This window comes from Hemiscyllium ocellatum, chromosome 2, assembly GCF_020745735.1.
Source record: "Hemiscyllium ocellatum isolate sHemOce1 chromosome 2, sHemOce1.pat.X.cur, whole genome shotgun sequence".
Classification (NCBI taxonomy): domain Eukaryota; kingdom Metazoa; phylum Chordata; class Chondrichthyes; order Orectolobiformes; family Hemiscylliidae; genus Hemiscyllium; species Hemiscyllium ocellatum.
This window is the reverse complement of record NC_083402.1, coordinates 125,315,194-125,333,069: the sequence shown is the minus strand read 5'-3', so window position 1 is coordinate 125,333,069 and position 17,876 is coordinate 125,315,194. Positions and strand designations below refer to the sequence as shown.

Here is a 17,876-nt window from a genome sequence, read left to right as displayed (position 1 = left end):
TCCAAGCCAAACCATCCTAACTTGGAATTATATCACCAATCCTTTACTATTGCCAAAACAAAATTCTGGAACTCTCTTCCTATCAGCACTACAGGAGCACTTACATCCCAGGAACTGCAGCAGTTCAAGAAGGCAGATCACCACCACCTTCTCCAGGGCAACTGGGGATTCACAAAAAATGCTGACCGATGCTCATGTCCATGAATAATTTAGGAGAAAAAGAACCTAACAACTCACGATTCAGTAACTTGAAAATGATTAAAATAAAAATTAATTATTCTATTGATCTGCAGAATCCTCTTCCATATCCAACAGAACAGTCCCTGCTCAGATAGATGTGAAAGATTCCATGGGGTACTATTTAGCACTATCACACAGGGAATCCTACCCAGAATCCTTGTAATATTCAACACCTAGCAATCATGCAAGTAGCTGGTCATTGCAGGCTGTGACATTTGTTGTATGTAAATTGGCTGTTTCATTTCATATATCACAAAAGTAACCACTCTTTAAGAATATGCTATTGACTGTCAAACATTACGAAATATTGTGAGGTTGTGAAAGGTAATATTATATTTCCAGTCTTTCTTTCTCTCACCATTTCAACTAATTGTTTCCTAAGCATCAGATAAGATCTATTGATGCAAATGTTCCTCTTCGCCACAAGAGAGGAAGGGGGTTATTTAGCGAAGCAAATCACAACCCAATACAGAACCGTCCCCAACACAAAATTCTAATCTGGGAACCCCTTCTGATCTCAGACATCCCTCCATTCAACAAGGGAACCCAGGATACAGAACTCATTTACAGGTCTCGAGGTCTGTAGCACAGAAATAGGTCCTTCAGCCCATCACGTCTGTACCAGCCAAAAACAACCACCTAACTATTCTATGTCCCTGCCCTTCATAATTTTATACATTTTAATCAAGTCCCACTTAGTCTTCTCTGCTGCAAGGAAAATAACTCCAGTCTATCCAATTTCTCTTCATAACTAAAATTCTCCAGCCCAGGCAGCATTCTGACATATCTCTTCTGCACCCTCTTCAGTATAATTGCATCCTTCCTACGGCTAATCAACATTTTACACAATTCCAGCAAAACCTTCCTGCTCTTTAAACTCTTATGCCTCATGCTAATAAAGGCAAGTATCCCTAAGGTGCCTTAGCAACTATATCTACCAATCCCACTACCTTAAGGGACTGGCGGTTATGCATACCAAATGCCTCTCAACCTTGGTGCTTCTCAGCGTCCAAGTGTTCATCACATATTTGCTTAATTTGTTTATCCTTCCCAAGTGCATCACCTCATGTTTATCTGGACTGAATTCCATCTGCCACTGACCAGCCTGTCTATATCTGTTTGTAAGCTAAGCTATCCTCCTATTTATCACCCCACCAATTTCTGTATCATCTATGTACTTACTGATCAACATTGCCACAATTAAGTCTAAATCATTTATATATACCACACACAGCAAAAGCCTCAACACTGACCCCTGCGGGATCCCACTGGACACAGGCTTCCAGTCACAAAAACACCTCTCAACCATCACCGTTTGCTTCCTGCCACAAAGCCAGTTCTGTATTTAAATTGCCAAATTTCCTTGGATTCTATGGGCTCATGCTTTCTCTATCAGTCTCCCACGCAGAATCTTATCAAAAGTCTTGCTGAAACTTTGGCTTTTGAGGGTGGCACTGTGGCACTGCTGCCTCACAGCGCTAGAGACCCGGGTTCAATTCCCGCCTCAGGCAACTGTCTGTGTGGAGTTTGCACATTCTCCCTGTATCTGCGTGGGTTTCCTCCGGGTGCTCCGATTTCCTCCCACAGTCCAAAAAAATGTGTAGGTTAGGTGAATTGGCCATGCTAAATTGCCCGTAGTGTTAGGTGAATGGGTAAATGTAGGGGAATGAGTCTGGGTGGATTGCTCTTCAGAGGGTCGGTGTGGACTTGTTGGGCCGGATTTCCACACTTGTAAGTAATCTAATCTAATCAAGTCCAAGTAGACTACATTGAATGCATTGCCCACATCTACATACTTGATTATCTCTTTAAAAGAATTCAAATCAAGTTGGTCAGACAAGACCTCCCCTTAACAAAACCATTCTGACTATTCTTGATTAGTCCCTGCCTCTCCAAGTGCAGATTAATTCTGTCCCTCAGAATTGCTTCCAATAGTTTCCCCACCACTCAAATTAAACTGATAGATCTGCAATTTACTAGTTTATTTCTCTCCCGTCTTGAATAACAGCACCACACTAGCTGTCTTCCAATACTCTGGCATCTCTCCTGTGGCTAGAGAGGAATTGAAAATTATTGCCAATGCCCCTATTATTTCCTCCCTTGTCTAACTTAACAGCCTCAACTCATCCACTTCATCTGATCCTGAAAATTTATAAGCTTAAAAGCCTGCTTGACTTCTATAATACTAACTTGCGACAACATTTTGAGACATTAGGTCTAACAGTTAATAAATTACATCAAACATATATCATCCATGGGAAAATTATCAGTTCCAAGAATTTTATGAATTAAAATTCCTTGTCAATCCAACTGTGTTGCTAATTTTTATAACTAGTTCCCTTCTCTCCAAATTCAATTCTAATAGCTTTGCCAGAAAATTGGAACTGAAATCCATTACTAATTCAAAAATAGAAATAACTAGAGAAATTCAACAGGTCTGGCAAAGTCTGTGGAGAGAAAACAGAGTTGATGTTTCGATCCAGTGGCCATTCTTCAGAACTGATTGTAGCTACGAAGAGGTTGGAATATATGTTGCACATAGACTGGAGGGAGGTGGGGAAGGGGTAAACCATAGATGGAGATGGAGCTCAGGGAAGAGACAAAGCAGTTGAGCAGACAAAGGAATGGATCTCCCTAACTCACTATGAAAGAAAATCTGCAAATGAGGATCATCAGTGGGTGAATATGTGTTGGCTGTGGTGAAAGCAGCCCATGTGATGTCAGAACCTGTTGTATGGGGTGGGGAAAGCATGTGGAAAAGGGTGCTCAGTTCCTAAAATTATTGAACTTGGTTTGGAATGCTGAAAGCTGCAGGTTCTCCAAACATCTCAGGAATGCCAACATTTAGAAAATCCGTTCCTAACAGGATACTTGCTGCCATTGTCAGCATATTAGATCCAAGTCTGCTGCCAGAGCCAGTCCCCTGGACCCCGGCTTGTTGCCAATGTCATACCCCAGAACCTAATCCACTCCCAATGCCTGCTTTTATTGTGATATCCGCTCATTTTAATGTGATATCCGCTCTTACACAGTAGACTCAACCAACAAGGCAGCAACCTCATGATATGGCAATTTTTGAATATATGAAACTGAGTGATGATTAAAAACACTCTGGATATGAACAAAATCAATGAGTTTTTTATATTCTTCATTGAGTCCTTATTATTAACGTGCCCCAACTGTTCATCCATTTCATTTGACAATGTGCCAACTTAAAGCAACAAAATTACAGATAATGCCTCTAAATAAGGAGGGACCATGAAGAAATAATTTCTTACCTTCAATTGATGACCATGACTCCAAAGCTCCAGCCGGTTTGTAAAGCAGTCTTGTTAGGATGATTGGTCCATCTCCAATATGTGGCTCAACATTGGCCTTGACAATGATAAATCGAGTGCCACTATTGGTTTTAGTTGGTGGGGTCTGTGGTGAAGGAGGGACTGTCGGAAATGGACATTTAGCAATACATTAAGGCATACTCATAGAAATGTGTTGAAGAAGCCTGTCTTGGAGGCTCACCAAGAGGAAGCAAGGCAGTACACAATAAAACATTTTGAATATTGCTCAGGAGACACATGTCACTGAAGACTTTGTCTTGCACTCATCAGGACTAACTCAAAAATGTCAAATTTCAAATGACCACTAGACAATTTATTCTGCAGGTAAAAAAAAGTCCTGAATTGTGAGCGAGTTCACTTTGATTGGCTGAGACCTAGTCGTGAACTATTCCCAGGAACTATAAACTATTTCACAATCTCTTCGGTATCTTTTTTAAAATGCGCAAAGCTATAACATATTTTTTTTGCTTGTCTATTAATTAGCATCTATTATGTCACTTCTCGAGAGTACAAATGCTCTGTGTTATAAAGCTGGCTGATTGTACTGAATTGATTGCTATTGTAACTATTAGTGCACTCAGTATTGTTGAGAAAGTTGTGTCCAGTTGCTATGTCACATTTAACAATTGACATTTTGTTATAGAAACAAACTGTTCTGTGAAGAACACTAAACATTTTACTTTGACTTAGCTCCACTGCAATATGGGCATGTTAGAACAACAACTGAAGGGAGGATGTTATAAAAAGCTGTTAATTTACAGTTGATAAAAATATGCAACATTATTCCTGGGAACATGGTTCAGAATATGGGAGCTACTAGACGCAGACAAAAATAAAATAAAAATAAAAGTGATGATCAATAGCTACGATGTAATGCACTAGATGAGGTAGGTATCAGATTGTCAGATTTGTCACTGAAAGGCACATTGTGACAAGACCATTTGCTTGGTTTATTAACAATTTCAACATTGATAGTAATGGCTTTGTCTAACTGTTTTAAAGAAGTTCGAGAGATTAAGTTTAGGTACATTGCAGCACAACTTTAGTGCCACATATATAACTTTATGGGGTTTAATATGAATTTTGTTAATTCCCCAAAACAAAGTTTGAATGAGTGGAAGGTGGCAGCAGTGGCAGGTTACCAGGTCATGTTTTACATTTTGCTGTTCTTGAAGTTAACTCTTTGTAAGGGCAGGGTCATACAATACTGTATGACTAAAGGATTTCAGCAATAAAATTGTATATATCGAGTGATTACTATAAAATATAGATTACTGTGCACACTTCTGATCTTCATGTAATAAGAAGGAAAAGGAGGGATTGGAGAATGTGCAAAAGAGATCAACAGGAATAATACCAGAATTGGGATGTTATAACCATCAGGAAAGTTTTAACAGGTTGGGGCTCTTCTCCCCTAATGAGTAGGTGGAGGAGTGACCTGATAGAACTCTTTAGAATGATTAAAAATTTTGATAAGGTAGACATTGAGAACATGATTCCGATTCTGGGCATAACCCATGAAAATGGGGTGCATGAATATAAGATAGTCACTAATAAATCCTTTTGGGGTTCTGAAATGTCTTAACTATAAGAATGGTGAGAACATGGAATGACAACCATAGAGAGAGTGGTTGTAGAAAATAGCATAAACGAATGAAAGGGAAGTTTAATAAAAGATGAGGGGCAAAGACATAAAAAATTACACTATTAGGCTGAGAAGAGGAGAAGGTTGAAGAAGGCTTGTAAGGTTATAGAAACCAGCAAAGGTCAGTTGGACCGAATGACCTTTTCCTGTGCTGTGTAAGTCTATGTAACAATAACCTACCTTTGACGGACACTTTAAATGGTCTCACAGCAACTCTATTTGGTGTCTTGACACGGCAGATCCAATTTCCTGAATCTTTTGGTGATATTTTCAACACTTCGAAAAACGTTATGGTCTGTTTGACTGGATGCATGATTGTTTTTGTGGTTGTAGGCTGAAACAGAAACGCACAGACAGTGTAACGCATGATGGTAAACACATCAATCTTTCTTAAGTATACATCAGAAGGGAAGTATTCAAAAGGCTACTTTCTGCAAAACACTTTAACAGGGCCTGAACTGGTTTGCTGCAAAGTTCAACATCTGGAGTTTAATTAATTATCAGCATACAGGAAATGGATCAAACTGTGCTGAGCAGAGTTAAATTATTTATCATGCAACTGGACCAGAGGAGGTGGTGAAGGGAGATGTTTTATGCAATAAATTGTTGTGATCTGGACTGTGCTGTCTACAAGGTCAGTCTATACAGCAAGTTAACAAGATAAACAGATAAGTACTTGAACAGAATATACTTACAAGACTATGGAGAATAGGGGAGTGAGATTAATTGGACAGCTTCATCAAAGAGTCAGCAGAGTCATGATGGGCAAATGATCTCCTTCCATGTTATTTCATTCAGTGATTATATCAAGGAGAATTTCCTCACAATCAAGTTTAAACAAAAAACTGATTATTTAGTAAAACGTAAAAATGTATTCTCTATATTATTGCATAATAGTTTTGTGTCCTTACCTTTAATAATGTAGCATTTAGTCCCTAAATTTCAGCTAAACCAACAGAAAACATAACTGCACAGGTTGCACATTTATATCTTTCCAACTTTGATGCAAGTGCAGTCAGTTATAATGAACTGAAACACTTGAAACAATTTGCATCCTTATATTACATCGATCAGGAAAAATATCAGGCACTGTAATCAGCTGAAATATGGCCAAAATGAGCAATGAAAATCAATCAAACTGGATTTTAGGAATAACAGTCACATAATCGAATGGGTTGAACACTATTTGCACTTTGAACACATTTCGTGTGGATTCCTTCACAATGCATTGTCTTACAGGTGCTTTTTCAAAATATTGTGCTTGGTTGTTTTGTTCAATAACGAATTGAGTTAAAACTTAAATGTATTAAGTTTTTGATAATACTGTTTGTTCTTCACATTTCTTTTGGAAAGCTAATTCTGTCAGAATGCAGGCATGGCAATTAATTCAAAGTGATCTCTCTGTCTCTCTTATAGTGTGCTAGAAACCTAAGAGGTGGGATTTAGTTTCATTCCATTTTTGAAACAAACAGAACATTTGAGTTTGAGCAAGTGGCTAGAGATACATGCAAAACAAGGCTTTAGTGTCTGCAAGCAACTGTGGCCACAGAGTATGGGCATACTATATATTTTAGATCTGCCAAATGGACACAGAGCAAACAAAACTGTCAATAAAGTTTAAAGTATCCATAGCCACAAGTATCCAGAATCACTCTCATTATATGTTTGTTACAACCATTCTTCCCTCGGTGGTTCTGTTTCATCTGTAACCCTTAACCTTTTTCTTCTTTATTCCTGCATATGGTATGGGTGCCACTGGCAAGACCAGCATTTGTTGCCTGTCCCCAGTTGGTTTTGAACTGAGTAGCTGGCTGGGGTATTTCAAAAGACACTTAAGAATCAACCATGTTACTACGAGTCTGGAGGCATATGTAGGAGAAAGTGAGGACTGCAGATGCTGGAGTACCAGAGTTGAAAAATGTGGTGCTGGAAAAACACAGCAGGCCAGGCAGCATCCGAGAAGCAGGAGAATCGAGGTTTTGGGTATAAGCCCTTCTTCAGGAATGAGGTTGGTGTGCCAAGCTGGCTGAGATAAAAGGTAGGGGGGAGGGAATTTGGGGGAGGGGTGCTGGGAATACGATAGATGGAAGGAGGTGAGGGCGAGGGTGATAGGCCAGAGAAGGGGTGGGGGCGGAGAGGTCGGGAAGAAGATTGCAGGTCAAGAGGGTGGTGCTGAACCCGAGGGTTGGGACTGAGATAAGGTGGGGGGAGGGGAAATGAGGAAGCTGGAGAAATCTACATTCATCCCGTGTGGCTGGAGGGTTCCTAGGCGGAAGATGAGGCGCTCTTCCTCCAGGCATCGTGTGGCCTCCACATTGAGGAGACAGGCCGCCTACTTGCGGAACATTTCAGAAAACACCTCTGGGACACCCGCAACTGCCCCGTGGCTGAACACTTTAACTCCCCCTCCCACTCCGCCAAGGACATGCAGATCCTTGGCCTCCTCCATCACCAGACCCTGGCCACACGACGCCTGGAGGAAGAGCGCCTCATCTTCCGCCTAGGAACCCTCCAACCACAAGGGATGAATGCAGATTTCTCCAGCTTCCTCATTTCCCCTCCCCCCACCTTATCTCAGTCCCAACCCTCAGATTCAGCACCACCCTCTTGACCTGCAATCTTCTTCCCAACCTCTCCGCCCCCACCCCTTCTCTGGCCTATCACCCTCACCCTCACCTCCTTCCATCTATCGTATTCCCAGCACCCCTCTCCCAAATTCTCTCCCCACTACCTTTTATCTCAGCCCACTTGTCACACCAGCCTCATTCCTGAAGAAGGGCTTATGCTCGAAACCTCGATTCTCCTGCTCTCGGATGCTGCCTGGCCTGCTGTGTTTTTCCAGCACCACATTTTTCAACTTTGGAGTCATATGTAGCCAGGTAAGGATGGCAAATTTCCTTTTCTAAAGAAAATTAGTGAACTAGTTGGGTTTTGGAAACAGACAGCTGTACATAGTTAGCAATACCAGGACTAGCTTTAAATTTCAGATTTATTAACTGAACATGTTGGTATACAAATTGGTATAATCTGAATCCACATGGGTCACAAATTACTACTTCAGTAGACTACCAATATGCCAGCATCTCTCCATCTCACCACCTCACAAAATTAGTCATGATTCTATGGTGTGACAATACTATGGCATTTGTCCTTTTTTAATGAAGAAAGGTTGAGACAGAGGTGGTGAGCAGTCTGCTCAAAGTCAATAAATTGAACAGCTTGTGAGGCCTTAATTCTTTTTCTTTAAAGTTGGAATAATAGAAGCAGCCTGAATGGATGTGGTCAAGCTCCCACAGAACCAGGATTTTTAGTTAGCTTTGAGTAGCTACGTCTTGAAACTGGATGTGAAAGCTTTTATTTCTCTCTCTGTTACTGTTGGAATACTCCTCTTGCTGCTAGAACTGCATGTGAGACAATCTATGTTATTGAAATTGTCTTTGCCGAGGGTATGCTAATAGGATGTTACAAAATTGGAACAGTTAATGAGTAGTTTATTTCTTTGTTAAGTATTTCATAACCCCAAACCAAGCTAGTCCCACCTGCCTGCTCCTGGCCCATATCCCTCCAAACCTTTCCAATTCATGTACTTATCCAATTGTCTTTTAAATGTTGTAATTGTGCCCACACCCATCACTTCCTCAGGAAGTTTATTCCACACATGAACCACCATCTGTGTTAAAAAACTGCCCCTCATGTCTTTTTAAAATCTCTCCCCTCTCACCTTAAAAAATGGGACACCCGGACCAACCAACCCAACCACCCCGTGGCTCAACACTTTAACTCCCCCTCCCACTCCATCAAGGACATGCAGGTCCTTGGACTCCTCCATCGCCAGACCATAACAACACAACGGTTGGAGGAAGAGCGCCTCATCTTCCGCCTGGGAACCCTCCAACCACAAGAGATGAATTCAGATTTCTCCAGTTTCCTCATTTCCCCTCCCCTCACCTTGTTTCAGTCGAATCCCTTGAACTCAGCACCGCCTTCCTAACCTGGGACCTTCTTCCTGACCTCTCCACCCCCACCCCACTCCGGCCTATCACCCTCACCTTGACCTCCTTCCACCTATCACATCTCCATCGCCCTTCCCCCAAGTCCCTCCTCCCTACCTTTTATCTTAGCCTGCTGGACACACTTTCCTCAATCCTGATGAAGGGCTTATGCCCGAAACGTCGAATTTCCTGTTCCTTGGATGCTGCCTGACCTGCTGCACTTTTCCAGCAACACATTTTCAGCTCTGATACTCCAGCATCTGCAGACCTCACTTTCTCCTTAAAAAATGTGTCCCCTGGTCTTGAAACTACCTATCCTAGGGAAAAGAGGCTTACCATTAACCCTATCTATACTCCTCATGATTTTATAAACTTCTATAAAGGCACCTCTCAACCTCCTACACTCCAGTAGAAAAATGCCCCAGCCTACCCAGCCTTTTTTTTAATAACTCAAACCTTCCATACCAATCAACATCCTGGTAAATCCCTTCTGAACCATCTCCAGCTTAATAATATCCTTTGTATAACTGAGCGACCAGAACAGAATGCTTATTCCAGAAGAGGCCTCACCAATGTGCTGTACACTCTCAACATGACTTTCCAACTCAACTTTCCTATACTCAAAAGTCTGAGCAAGTATGGCAAGCATGCTAAACACCTTTTTAACCACCCTGTCTATATATGACACAAACTTCAAAGAATTTTACATATTTTACCCCTGGGTCCCTCTGTTCTACAACACAACCCACCTTACATCATCAGTAAATGACCTGTTATGTCTGGCCTTACAATGGAAGGCAGGTTATTGATGAAGCAGTTAAGAAAGAGGTGCTAGCACAGTGGTCATGTCATTGGACAAGTAATCTTGAACTCCAGATCAATTTTTTAGGGAAAGGGTTTTGAATCCCACCATGGCAGATGAAGAAATTCATTCAGTAAAATATCTAGAATAAAAAGCTGGCCCAAAGACAACCATGTCAATCATTGTTAAAAATCCACCTGGTTCCCTAATGTCCTTTAGGGAAGAAAATCTGCTGTCCTTTAACTAGGCTGCTCTACCTGTGACTCTAGATCCACAACAATGTGGGTATCTCTGAACTGCCTTTGAGGCAATTGTGATGCAAGATGAATACTAGCCCAGCCAGCAACACCCACATCCCACTAATGAATTGTTTAAAAAAAACTCTTGCAATGATGTCTTAGTACAGAGATGATTGGTCTCTAATCACCACCACCCAGCTTTGTGTTAGGCATGATGATAATTAGTCGAAAGAGATTTTTACTGCCTTCAATCTTTCTAGGTCGCGTTGATGTCTCCTTTGTCAAATGCTACCTTGATATCAAGTGAAACTGCTGCCCATGGAATTAGAATAAGAGTAGTTGCATTTCAGGAGTCATTGATTATCATAACATCAGAAAACAAAGTGACACCAGCGTACTTTAGGAGAAACTTGAGAACACAAGAGGAAGAAGAGAATCATATGGTAATTCAGTGCATTATGGTGGGATAAAGCTTGTGTGGACATTGTTGGGCTGAATGTTTCAATAATGTAAATTCTATGTAAAATGAGGATTCTGTCTCATTTATGAAAGAAATTCCATTCAGTTGATTCTGGATTCTCACCAGATGTCTGGAGATAAACAGTAATATTGTGAATTGACAAGGCCTCAATCCTCCTTACAGATATCAGAAACCCAATATGTAGGGACTTATAAGAGCTAAGCTCCAACCCATTAAGAAAAGGCATCAAGCAAAGTGGTATTGAGAGAGCTGTAGAAACCTGTTACTCTGCTCAGGTACTTACATTTACTTTATTCCCATGGGGTGTAAGGAGCTGAATGTCACCGTGCACTAGCAGTGGATATCCTGTTGCAGTACAGTTGAGTTCTAAGGTCACTCCAGCATTTGCCTCAATGCTGCTACTAGGACTGACCAACTGAAAAGGGACTTCTCCAAAACCTGCAAGGTAAAATAGGATTTCACAAATTGCAGGACTATTTTTTTCGATAAAACATTCTGTAATGAGTGCTGGAGTCAGAGTGCAGGGGTTGGGCTCCTCTTTAAGGGTAATCTAGCAGTGTAGATTCTGAACACAGGATGGACAGTGGCTATGGACATGTCGGTGATGGCCCCTGTATGCCAAAGTAACTGTAGTTTTTAAAGTTCAGGAGGGATTAGCACTGGAAGCCATCAAGAGGGACATTCTTATGCCAGCAATTTCAAGGCCAGTAACAGATATAAAATAAAAGGGAACGTGAACTGAACCATATTTGGATGCTGTCCTCTTTTCAATTAATCCCTCCTGTGTTCCACTCTATCATGATATTCCCTTTTGTTTTTCCTCCACCATTCTTTCTTGGTTTCTGTATTTGCTTAAAACACTGTTAAGTTTCTAACTTACTTCTGTCCTGATTAAAGATAATTGATGTGAAACCTGTTTCACATTTGATGCTGTGTGGCCTGTTGAATTGATCCAGCTGCTTTTTCTTTAAGACAAGATTAATCCTCTGGTGCTGCACAAGCAGCCTTACCTTAGGTGTGAATCTTCACTGTTGCTGGATTAAAATCTTGGAAATCCCTTCCTAACACCTTCGCAGATGTTCCAACATAAGAGTCATAGAGTCACAGAACAGACCATTCGGTCCAACTCGTCATGCTGAACAGATATCCTAAATTAATCTAGTTCCATTTTCCAGCACTTGGCCTATATCCCTCCTAAATCCATATACCCATCCAGTTGTCTTTTAAATGTTGTAATTGTACCAGCCTCCACCATTTTCTCTGGCAGCTCATTCCATACATGGACCATCCTCTGCGTGAAAAAGTTGTCCCTTAGGTCTCTTTTATATCTTTCCCATCTCACCTCTAAGCCTACATTCTCGAGTTCTGGACTCCCTCACCCTAGAAAAAGACCTTGTCTATTTACCCTATCCATGCCCCTCATGATTTTGTAAACCTCTATAAACCTCAGCCGTCGACACTCCAGGGAAAAAAACTCCAGCCTTTTCAGTCTCTGCCTTTAGCTCAAACCCTCCAACCCTGGCAATATCCTTGTAAATCTTTTCTGAATCCTTTCAAGTTTCACAACATCCTTCTGATTGGTGGGAGACCAGAGTTGCTCACAATATTCCAAAAGTAGCCTAACCAATGTCTTGTACAACTGCAACATGTAGGACTGCAGCAAATCAAGAAAGCAAGTCACCAGTGCATTCTCCAGGGTAGTTAGGAATGAACAACAAATGCTGGCCTAGCCAGTAATGTCCTTGAGTTGTATAGAGCATGCATGCACAAGGAGGAAGCCAACATAAACGATAAACGATAGCAAGTACCAGCCAGTTTGAAACATGGTGCTGCAGAAATTATATGTATGAAAAGGTTCTTAAAATTTGAATTTTTAGAAATATATACAGTTTGCATTTCATTCCATGCCATCCTCTTCACCACTGAATAAAACAAAGGCTGCCTCCTAATGTTGGCCTTCCTCCACTCCAGGTACAGTCTCCCACTGCTCCTGAGAAGGGAAAGCTTCACTTTGTGAGCCCCAGCCCTTCACTTTATGACTCCCATAACCTTGACCCCAGCCTCCCCAGTGCCCATATCAGAAGTGCATGCATGGATGCTGACATCACCGTGCACAGGATGTGGTGATATCATGTGTAGACACTTCCTGTGGCCTGATTTGTCATAGCATTGGCTGTGTCTGCACACACGCGAGGGCTATTTTGGCATTATGAGTACACACTCTGTTAGAAATGTAAACACTGACCAATGTTTCAATCCCAGAGAGGCATTATACATAACCCAATGTGTTCTCACTCAATCTTACAAAGCAGGCTGTGATTCAGTAATGGAATGACAATTCTGCCAATAATTATTTTCTCATATATAAAAACCTCAATTTGGGTTACATCATAACTTGAGGAGGCTATTCAGCCTCTCCTTATTCTTTAAACCTGTCTATCTATGTCACATTCCATTTTCTAAATTTGTGTGTAGCCCTTTGTGACATTACCTCCATCTTAAGTTGCACTCGTTGACATTTTGTTATTATGTAATTTTGCTTTACCTTCCTTCTCACAGTGTAGGCCTTGCCATCCAACAGGACACAGGCATCCTTCAAAGCGATCACATTCTCCACCATTAACACAATCACACTTGAGCCGACAGTCAGCCCCATAAAAACCAGGATCACAGGCTGAAAGCAAAAAAAAGCTCAGTAAAACCAATTTTTCATAATAAATCATGGTCAACAAAGTGAACTTTTGAAGGACCCTCTCAAAAGTCTGGAATATGATTGAATGTTTTAATTCCATTATAGTTCAGAAAACCTTCAATCACATCACAGCATAATGACCAAAGGGCCAAAACATCTGTTTCATGCAAATAATGAAATACAGACATAGTGACAGTAGTGCTTTTCCAATTATGAATTTTTCCCAAGACAGAGGCAGCAAGCGTGAATATAAACAGCAGTTATGATATAAGAGGCAATAGATATAATAATGTCTTTTTTTCTGTTACTGGTTAGAAGATAAGAGTTTTACTGATGTACAATGAGTGTTTACATGTCAACTTTCACTCTCACATTAAATTAGTTGATCTCCCCAAATTAATTTTGAGGTTTATATTTTTTTAAAATGTATAAGCTTATGGAAACTAACGAACATATTATATTATTTTATGAGGTAAATTTTGTGTCGCTAATGAAGAGGTTTCTATGTCATAGGCTGTACAGAATCAAAGAGTATGTGATCACTTTCAGGATTTTTGGAATAAAGTACAGCATTTGATATTTAGAGTTGAGTGTCATGGTTTACTCGGTAAAAACAATAACTGCAGATGCTGGAAAACAGATTCTGGAGTAGAGTGGTGCTGGAAAAGCACAGCAGTTCAGGCAGCATCTGAGGAACAGGAAAATCGGCATTTCGGGCAAAAGCCCTTCATGAGGAATACAGGCAGAGAGCCTGGAGGGTGGAGTGATAAATGAGAGGAGGGTGGGGGTGGGGAGAAAGTAGCATAGAGTACAATAGGTGAGTGGGGGTGGGGATGGAGGTGATAGGTTAGGGAGAAGGGTGGGGGAAGGTAGCAAAGAGTACGATGGGTGGATGGGGGTGGGATGAAGGTAATATGTCAGAGAGGAGGGTAGAGTGGATAGGTGGAAAAGAAGATAGGCTGGTAGGACAGGTCATGGGGACGGTGCTGAGCTGGAAGTTTGGAACTGGGGTGAGGTGGGGGAAGGAGAAATGAGGAAACTGGTGAAGTCCCCATTGATGCCCTGGGGTTGAAGTGTTCCGAGGCGGAAGATGAGGCGTTCTTCCTCCAGGCGTCAGGTGGTGAAGGAGCAGCGGTAAAGGTTTACTGCTTCTTTACAATTGTACCTTGGTCACACTGAAGTCCTTTCCATCCAGTAGCACAAGAGCAGCCATAAGGGGCAGGTAAGCAGAACATGGAGAAATGACAAGTTCCTCCGGTACATGGTGTGCAGTTTCTCCCGTATGTATTTTGCCCACATGCTAGAAGTCAAAGAATTTTAATGAGGTACAATCAGTGTGAAGTCAATGCAAATTGCTCATGAACGACAGATTTATGTTCTAGTGAAGAGCATTCCAGCCTCCTTGTCTTTGTCAGCTCTTTGCTTGAACAATGCAAGCCTAATGTCCCTGCCCTGTTCTATCCTTTCATCCCGTTTCTTCCTCTGCTTCAGCTCTGTATCCAATTCTTTTTCAAAGTTGCAGTGATCACTGCCTCAAAAACTTCCCATGTTGAAATAATTATTGTTCCACAATTTTCTATGTAAAAAAATGTACCCCTCACATATTTTAGCAAAACTATTATTGCATTTGTATGACAAGATGTGGATGTGGGCCGAAAATGAGGCCACAGGTATGATCCCAGGACTAATTTCTTTTTGTTTCATATAACAGACATGTAGGGGGGTCTAGGCAATGAAAGAGGATGAAATAATGATACAGAACTGTGCCTCCAACAAATGGGGAGCAGATAACATAGGCTAGCCAGAGTGATTAGCCAAGGAATGAGTGACTTTAATCATTGCAGAAATTGACTTGTTTCAATAAAACCCTCAAACAACCATAATACCAAAAACAGTTGTTATAACCCTATCTGTTCTTACTAACTTTTCCCTCTACAACTAACTTCTAATGTTAACTTTTTAAATTCATCAGAATATTCTGCATTAAGTTCACACTTCAGCTCAGTGCCTGATTCAACCTTGGGAGCAGCAAGCAGCAGCCAGGATCAGGATTATCTGCTGATTAGTCACGACCCACGTTGCAGAAAGGCAACCAAAGCCAGAAGGGAGTTTAACACTATGAGATTGCAACAGGTGGAAATATGACTGGTAAGAAAAGTTATAATCTGGAGGGAAAAATGATGGGTCAGAATTGGAAAGCCAAATCCTGCAGTCCTGTGTGTGAGTTGATGGTGACAGCTTACGCAGTGAGATCCACAAAAGGATGGATATTTTCGAGTGAAGCTGAACATAGATTTCCAGCTACAGATGGGAAATCAGGATTCTGCACCTTTAATTCAAGCACTGATAATAGTCCCTGACCACAATTAGTAGGTGCATTAGATCATTATGATTTGTTTATCACATACAGTGAATAGCAGTATCAAATGTAAGTACTGTAAACATACTTTTGATAAGCGGATGGTCACCATTTAGCAACTGCCTATTGTAACTGTTTACGGTTACACTCAAAATCATATAACAAAGATCATCACTTCAGTTACTACTAAAACTACAACTTTGAGTGAACTCAGTAGAGTCTATCACTGGATAAGCACAGAACTCACCAACCAACAAGAGACAGTCAGCACAGTTAAAATAGTTCACGCTGTGTCTTTATAACTGCTATCTGTGGTGACATAAATTTGTCATGACATTGGCTCAATATAGGCAATGTCCAGGCTAAGTACTGATGGTGTGAGTAGCCTCAAGTTTTATACTCTCTGTGTTCCCGATTTTCATAAGAACTAGTATGGAATTGAACAAAGGAGGCTGAGCTGACTGAACTCATTCAACTTTTGCCAGACTATAAGATTCTGGAAATTGATCAAGGGTACTAAAGACAACAGTTTCCAAATCTAAAATTTCTCATGCAATTTTAGAATAAAGTTACAGAGTTCTGTTTTTACCTCTTTAAAAGGGAAGCTTAAGTGATAATTAAATATTTATATCTGTTTTTCAGGACAGGTTTGTTATTAATCTATTTACCAGTTTGATTTAACAATATGTGCAATTTTTGATTTGCTAAAACAAAGATTTTCATTTCTATTGGACTTTTAAGGACACAGGATACCCAAAAACACTTACAGATATGCACACTAGAACATATGAATTAAGATCAGGAGTAGGTCACTCGACCCATCAAGCCTACATCACGATTCAATCAAATTATAGCTGATCCGATTGTAATAACTAACTCATATTCTCAGTTAGCCTGATGCTCCTTCGGCCTCTTCAGAATCTGTAAATCTTGGCCTTAAATATATTCAAAGACACTGCTTTCACCACCTTTTGAGGAAGAGAATTCTAAAATTGTCAACACTAAGAAAAAGATATTCTCTTTATTTCAGTCTTAAATAGGTGACCCCTTATTTTTAAAGGAGGGTTACTAGTTCTACGTTTTCTCACAAGAGGAAACATTCTTTTCACATATATTTCACAGGATCTATTATGTTTCAATCAAGTTCTCTCTTATTCTTGTTAATTCCATTGGATACAACCCTAGCCTATTTAACTTCTCCTCATAAAACAACCACCCATTCCTGATTTTATAAACCTTCTCTGTACTGCTTCCAACACATTTCCATGCTGTCTAAAATAAGCAGACCAATACTGTGTACCAAACTCCAGAAGTAGTTTCACTAATGCCCTGCATGTCTGAAACATGACCTCCTTACTTTAGTATTCAGTTCCCCTTGCAATATATAACATCATTCGATTGGCTTAATTTTTTGCTGTGCCTGCTTACTAACCTTTTATAATCCATGAATGATGACACCAGATTCCTCTGCACCTCAGAGCTCTGCAACTCTCACTGTATAGATAATATGCTTCTGTTTGTTCTTCCTGCCGAAACAGGCAATTTCATATTTTCCCACATCATTCTCTATTTGTCGTGTCTTTCAATAGAATCTCTATTGTATGGAAACAGGCCATTTAGCCCAACAAGTTCACACCGACCCTCCAAAAAGTAACCCACCCACACCCATTCCCTTACATTTACCCCTGACTAATGCACCTAAACTACACATCCCTGAACACTATGGGACAATTTAACATGGCCAATTCACCCAACCTGCACATCTTTGGATTGTAGGAGGAAACCAGGGCACCCAGAGGAAACCCACGCAGGCACGGGGAGAATGTGCAAACTCCACACAGACAGTTGCCTGAGACTGGAATCGAACCTGGGACCCTGAGACAGCATTGCTAACCACTGAGCCACTGTCTTTGCCCTCACACTCTCCATATAACTATGTTGCTTTCAAATGTCCTCCTCACAACTCATTTTCCAAATGTTTTATGTCATCAGCATATTTAGCAACCAGATCATTGGTCCCTTCATCCAAGTCATTTATGTAAGTTGTAAAAGTAGCAAATCCTACAGTAATCCCTGTGGCACACCACT

At 40.8% G+C, this 17,876-nt stretch overlaps 1 protein-coding gene across 1 annotated transcript in view; it reads right to left on the bottom strand.

The window, feature by feature from the left end:
• The window catches only part of tek (TEK tyrosine kinase, endothelial), a 122,026-nt gene that overhangs the window by 58,040 nt on the left and 46,110 nt on the right, over nt 1-17,876 (bottom strand). The window contains exons 6-10 of the mRNA XM_060839881.1: nt 14,595-14,729; nt 13,283-13,411; nt 11,021-11,175; nt 5,404-5,557; nt 3,519-3,680 (exon numbers count right to left, since the gene is read on the bottom strand). Of these exons, the coding sequence (XP_060695864.1) occupies nt 3,519-3,680; nt 5,404-5,557; nt 11,021-11,175; nt 13,283-13,411; nt 14,595-14,729 (735 nt within the window). The remainder of the gene's footprint in view (nt 1-3,518; nt 3,681-5,403; nt 5,558-11,020; nt 11,176-13,282; nt 13,412-14,594; nt 14,730-17,876) is intronic.